A 6,753-nucleotide genomic window follows, 5' to 3' on the forward strand; every position below is an offset into this window, starting at 1 on the left:
TGTACTACTCAATTCCTTCCTTCTCGCTCTGACAGGTGGCGCTACGCGTCTCGCGACGCGAAACTCCAGAATCTGACATCTATTCAATACCCGCCACGGTGGTCTAATGGTTAAGGTGCTCGACTACTAAAGCAAAGGTCGCGGGATCGAATCCCAGTCGCAGCGGCCGCATTTTCGATGGAGGCGCGAATGCTTGAGGCCCGTGTACTTAGAATTAGGTGCACGTTAAAGAACCCCAGATGGTCAAAATTTCCGAAGCCCTCCACTACGGCGTCTCTCATAATCATATCATGGTTTTGGGACGTTAAATCCCAACAGCTATCACTACGTCTATTCAATGCCGACACTGTCCCAATGGGCGCAAGGAGGGGAAAAAGCGAAGTGTGAAGCCCTTGTCTCTAATTTGAAAACGATAGCCTAAAAAAAAATCGAGCTACACAAGCTCCAGAGTGATCCTGCAACGAAAGACTGAAATACTCGAGTCACAAGAAATACAATGTTATGTAATTCAAATGACGCGCCTAAATAGGTACTGATAATTTTACTACAGTCGTGCTACTTTCGGTTTGGAATGTCACGAACTTCAAACTTCGTAATTATGTAATACGCAGTCGTTCAATTGCAGCTATTTATACGATAATACAGTTTTATTAACTTATTTATGTTTTTATTAGGGCACAGTTTCAAAAGCCCAATCGGTATCGCAGCATCATTTTGCGTCTGCTCGTAAAAATGGCCGCCGCCAAGCTTACCGCATGCGTTTTGCGTAGAACACTGTAGTTGTGCGCAGCAGGACCGTTTAGTCGTTCCGTTAATGATTTGTTGAATATCACCGGCTGAATTAACATTTACCTGAACTAATGTAAAGGTGGTATACATCTCGTCATCATCCGTTTACAGCAGCCCCCGTCATGAGTCGCATCGTAAAGGTCTTCAAGACCTTACGAAATCACTGGAAAAAGTCCACTTTCGCCGCTTGTTTGTTGACTTACGGAGGATGGTACCTCAACGAAAGGCACAAGTAAGCAATGTTACATATACTTGTTGAGCAGAGTGACCGCCGATTCTATTCGCGTGACGTGAAATTGTTTACGATCATCGCTACAGGACCACCCTCATGATGAGAGCTCTTTGCCATCGGGCAAAGGTATGCGGCATTGCTGTTTGATGCATATTCGTGAATGTTGTGTAATTTGCGTTCTTTAATGTTTCCAGGATTACGGTGACAAGCCCCTTCCTTCAGGAGCTAAGCCCAGACACGTCACTGTTATCATAAACCCGACGTCCAAAGATGGGTTAGTTTGGTGTCCTTTATTAAGTATCCGCGCTGATATATGTTAAGTGTCGGCGTTAATATTGTTCGTACAAAAAAAAAAAGCAGAGCGACCCTGACGTACTTAACGCGTACTGGTGCCTTTCGTTTCTCCTTCTTTCCGGACACAATTAAGATGTCGAACAATTTGCCCGACGCAGTGGAAAGCATTGATAGTTCTTGCGATTTTGAAAATGTATTAGGTTTATAACTTTTGTTATGGTATATATTGAACTTTGTTACGAGCATTTCATTGTTGATTTATATTGTAATATGACTGTTCTTTGATGTTTGTATTTTTATTGTTGGTTACCAATAGTGTAAATGACATTGTATATTACTTAGAACATTATCCTTTATGAATATGAATATTATGTACCTTACCCGCCCTGTAATCACCCCATAAACTCGGGGTGGTATTATAAAATAATTAAATATGATTTGTGCTTTTTTGCTCTGCAATTTAACTCAATATCGCTATCAGTGCGTCATTAATTATCGCTGAACTCAGCAGCGCAATTCATTAAGCGGTCACAGCAGTCATGTTTATTCGTTCGAAAAAGAAAGACTGACAAAACAATAAATTTTACCAGGCTGCTATGAATACACACGCTATTAATCTGTGTGATCACAGTGACCTGACAAATATTTAGCAGTACAGTTGTTGCGAGGCAAAAATAACAATATAAGAACCATGCAACTGTCAACAAAAAGTCCTAAGTGGAAATCTCCCATATAACTTTTCCCTGCACTCAACTACCCGGATAATTTAAACTGTCAAATTATACTTCTTTGCTGAGGGAAGTAAGTAAAAACAGTTATATTATGCTTCATGGTGCAAAATTAATACCATCTGTGTGATAAAACTGTTCGCAGTAAGCAAAGCCGAAAATTACTATGTACTTCCTTATAATATGTTGCAGAATGTTAAGAGAGCCTTCCCCCTGTGGCAATTAACTTTCGAAAAAAATATTAATGGAGCTCGCAGTGAATGCTTGGTCACATGCACTGTTATAATACTTAGAATTTTAGTGCTTTTTTCACAGTGCTTATTAATATTTGCCGCCCATATTAGCTAGAGTAGAAGTGCTCCTGTTTTAGTTTCCATTCATGAACCAAATCCATTTGTCATAATCATATGCCTGCAGATTTCATCAAATGTTGTCAGTCATCCTGTAGAAGGATTTACAGAAAACAAGGTAGAGGCTTTTTTCAGTGCCATGTGTCGTCTTCTTTCTTATCGTTGTGTCCTCGCACTCTTAAGTCTACTGTCAAGTATACATACCATTCGATGTCGTGTGACGTTCGCCAGCATATGTTACATGATTCTGAACTGTGTTTCTTGATCATTTTAATGTCTTGCAGGACGAAAGCCGCTACCAACCCTTAGTAGAATACAGGCCTGCAGCCAGGAATTTTTTTCGGGGAAGGGGGGGGGCACTTGCTGAAGGCCTTGACTATTTGGGGAAAACTCCTGTTTTCATTATTTGTTTTTGGTAAAACGCCTCCCTTCATCAAAATTCTACAGGCCTGGTAGAATGTGGGCCAGATCACAACCCTTGCATGACCTTGACACACCCATTTTTGTTAACGAGTGATGGTGTGACGAAAGTCGCTGGTTTTAATGACTTACTGGTTATAGACATTTTAAGTTATGTGTTAATGATCTGGGAGCATTGAGTATTTGCATGTACAAGTCAGACAAAAACTGTCGCTTGTCTTTCATTTGTATCCTTCACACTGTAATTGCATTGTGATGTAACTGCTCATACTGATTGGTTTTGCCGTTTTCTTCACATCTGCTTCACATCTGCCCCTCCTCCTTAGTAATACCACTATTCATTCAGGCCACAGACCAGTCTTTGAACACAAACACTTATTCATTTTTTGCCTAGGAAAGGAAAAATTCTTTATGAAAAGTATGCTGCCCCACTCTTCCATCTTGCTGGTATACGCGTCAGCTGCTTTCAGGTAATTGCAGCTCCTTCACTTGGGTTGTGTAGACACACGAGGCATTGCTCACATTATTTGTGCATCTTTACACTTAAATCATGAAGACAGAGTATGAAGGCCAAGCCAAAAGTTTGATGGAAGTGCTGGACAACACTGATGCAGTGGTCATAGCTGGTGGAGATGGCACACTACATGAGGTACCAGTCGTCTTCGCAATCTTGTGCATAGTGTTGTTCAGGCATTGAAAAGAATGTATGATTTTTGCTATTTTCTTTCTTCTAGGCAATCACTGGTCTCATGTCACGGGATGACTTTGTGAGTTCTTTTTTCGTATGTGTGTTTGTGTGGTGCACGCATGTCTGTGGACTGGAGCTTGAATAGTTTAACATAAAACTGTGAGGCTGTTTTTTCAAGGTGGTACAGCTTTTCATCTGGCTTTGTCACTTCAGGCTGTTTTTCCACGATTGTAGTAACCCTGTGTTGTGTACTGTGCAGTGTAAAATTTCTTACATGGTTCAGCATTGCACGGTGAGTTCTTGCATGCTGTACCAAATTAACCTCAGTATAAACTAGGGTGGAAGCCGACGGATGAAAACACAATGCACTGTGGAGGTCGTATCAACAGTTATAAGGTGGCTCAGATAGACTGGCTGACGTTTTGATAGGTGGACCTATCTTTGTTAAAGGCAGTTTGTCACCTTTGTCGATTGGTTTTTTAAAAGGAATGGCCATTGCCATTACAACACTTGGTGCCACTGCCGGTACTTTTTATCTGCAAGAAAAGAAACTGGAAAGCAAATGAGCATGGCCTGCTCATACAACCTCTATAGAACCTCAGTATAGCAACTTATCTAACAATATAATGAAGCAAATGTTAAATTTTTCTCACTGTTATCACCATCTGACAAATATTGCATATTGTAACAGAGATAGTGTCAAATGTGACTTTGGAATGTTGGGCATTTTAAGCTGTCAGGTTTTTGTGTACATTTATGCCACAATTAAAGGGGCCCTGCAACACTTTTCCAAGTAATCGTCTAATTAATGGCTTCATTAAAATAGCTTATTGCCTCACGTATCGACTGCCGTTAAAACAATTTTTAGAACTTGTCAAGTACGAGCAGACTTACAGCGAATTGCTGCATGCTTTAAGTGCTTTCTCTCTCTTTTCATACCAGTGAGCGTGCTGAAAGCTACGCAGGAAGGGTGATGACAAGAGGGCAAGAAGATGCATCGCTTCGTGACCTTGAGCACTTTTCATTTTTCCTTCGAACGTGGGGGTTACTTTCGGTGTGATCACAAGCGCACGTGCGGTCACATGGCAGCATCTCGCAGTGGCCACGGTAGCTAGGCAGCTCACCGTGCTGAAATCAGCCAACGGCCGTGGACTTTGGGTATATGGCACCATTTGTAGAGAGAAGAGGGAGCGATTTCTAGCTGACTTCGAGAATTAAGTGTAAGTTCCTGGCCACATGCTGCACTATAATGTTTGGCTCACGTGTTCTCGGGAGCCTTGACTACCGATCGGCAGCGTTTTCTGACCATGCTGAAAAAATGTTGCAGGGCCCCTTAAAGTTTTACATCAGGGAGTATGTACCTTGATTTAGAATGTAGATGGCAGCATGCAGTTTGTGCAGATAGAGTCTAATGTATGGTTAAAGCACTTTGCACAAACTCATATGTTTTTTTATGGTTCATTTTATTCTTTCCTATTTTTCTGAGTACTCAAGGGAAAAATGCACATTGAAGCTCTTGTGGTCTCGTAGTCAAATTATTGATACAAGAAGTGAACATCTTCAGTTAAATGGATTCAGGTTTCGTCATTGTGGACCCTCTGAGTAGATGGTGTGAAGTGATGCCAACTTTCCTGCGGCACATTTATGTGGCGATGTTCCCACGAGTGTCGCACGCCTTTGGCACTCTTGCACATTTTCATTTTTCTTGTTATTGGGTTATAGCCTTATAGGTGACTACAGTATCATAATGAAATGTGAGCAGTTTATGAAAAGTGCAACTCACAGTCTTTCTGCACTGACATATTTTGCTTAATTTGTGCAATTCATGCTTTGTTGAAGAAGGTGAACTTACGAGGCTGGTAGATTAGGCGAAATGGTGTAAGATAATGCATAGACGCGATAATTTTTCTCTTTTCTTTCTATTTTTGAGTGCACTGTTATGCCCATGGAAAGTGAACTTCATTGTGCATTGTCCACCTGCTTACACATAAATGTTTCATCTCAGTGTCGAGTAATATTGTCCTAGTTAAGGGAGACAAGCCTGATTCTTATTATGTAGAGATGAGGTATGCTTTGTCTGCTCTTAGTTTTACTGTTGTGAAATACTGTGATATAGTGGGCAGATATAGTGTGGTCAACATCGAATGTATTTGCAGGCAGTGGCGTGCAAGCGATTTCCGGTGGGCATCATCCCAGCGGGCAAGACCAACTCACTTGCCAAGCTGTTGTTCTGGGAGCCAGGCATCACTGAAGCCAGGTAACAGTGCCTCGAACAATTGAACTAACATGGCCCTTGAGCTGAACAGTTGACACAAGAATGCATTTGACGAATTGACACAGAAATGAATTTGCACAGGTGGATTGCACTGTCTGCAATGGCTGTTGTCTCAGAACAGCTCTCAAAGATGGATGTCATAAAAGCGGAGGTCAGTTGCACTGCTTCTTTCCAAGGAAACCCTGAAATGATAGCTTTTAATCTCTTTCCTTTTTTTTTATCGTATAAGAATGCCCGATTCAATTATAATTGTTCATTTTCACAATTCACTTAAGTCTTTTTCTAATATCAGGATTTTTTTGCAGAGAAGTTCACATTCCTTGAAGACAGGCACTGAGCATGATGTTGTGAGCTTGTTGTAGCAAATTGTGCACAAAGTACATAGACTAGTATTAATGAAGGGACATATTCTGCTGCAGAATTTTTTAATCGTAATGGGCATGTTATTGTGCTTAAAGGGGCCCTGCAACACTTTTCTTAATTATATTGGAATAGTCTCATTATTGACGTATGACTCTTCACGAGTCATATGCCGCAAAAATTTTTCGAATCCGTCAAGTCTAAGTGGTGTTACCAAATTATAGAGATCACGTTCCGCAGCTTTCTCTCTCAACTCAACGCAGCGAGCGCGCGGAAAGCTGCGCGCGGCGTGAGGGGAGGGAGGGAGGGCGGAGGTGCGAGGAGGCGACGTCAGCGCCGGCGGCATTTTTTTCATTTTTTTCTCTCTGGCGTCTCGGCGCAACCACGTGGTCTGTGCCGCCACTTCCGGTCGGCTTGCGTCGTTCTCGTCATAGAGTTAATATACTGACTCTAGAGGAAAGTGGGCCGCGAGACCTTAACCACAAGAACGCTGACATCTTGGAACGTTGTCCTCTTGCCATCACATTCTCAATCCTAAAGAAGCACCTGCACAATTAAAAACTTGCGGATATTGTTTTGTGTTTATTTTGAATACTTCTACGAAAGAATACGACGGC

At 41.7% G+C, this 6,753-nt stretch overlaps 1 protein-coding gene across 1 annotated transcript in view; it reads left to right on the forward strand.

Annotated features, from left to right (window-relative positions):
* The first annotated feature begins 727 nt into the window (after positions 1-727).
* Positions 728-6,753, forward strand: part of LOC119383494 (acylglycerol kinase, mitochondrial) — a 17,343-nt gene continuing 11,317 nt past the window's right edge. Inside the window, exons 1-8 of the mRNA XM_037651660.2 lie at positions 728-1,021; positions 1,108-1,147; positions 1,216-1,295; positions 3,208-3,283; positions 3,370-3,462; positions 3,548-3,580; positions 5,658-5,758; positions 5,858-5,927. Of these exons, the coding sequence (XP_037507588.1) occupies positions 912-1,021; positions 1,108-1,147; positions 1,216-1,295; positions 3,208-3,283; positions 3,370-3,462; positions 3,548-3,580; positions 5,658-5,758; positions 5,858-5,927 (603 nt within the window). The 5' untranslated portion in view covers positions 728-911. The remainder of the gene's footprint in view (positions 1,022-1,107; positions 1,148-1,215; positions 1,296-3,207; positions 3,284-3,369; positions 3,463-3,547; positions 3,581-5,657; positions 5,759-5,857; positions 5,928-6,753) is intronic.

Source organism: Rhipicephalus sanguineus, chromosome 2 (genome assembly GCF_013339695.2).
Source record: "Rhipicephalus sanguineus isolate Rsan-2018 chromosome 2, BIME_Rsan_1.4, whole genome shotgun sequence".
Lineage (NCBI taxonomy): Eukaryota > Metazoa > Arthropoda > Arachnida > Ixodida > Ixodidae > Rhipicephalus > Rhipicephalus sanguineus.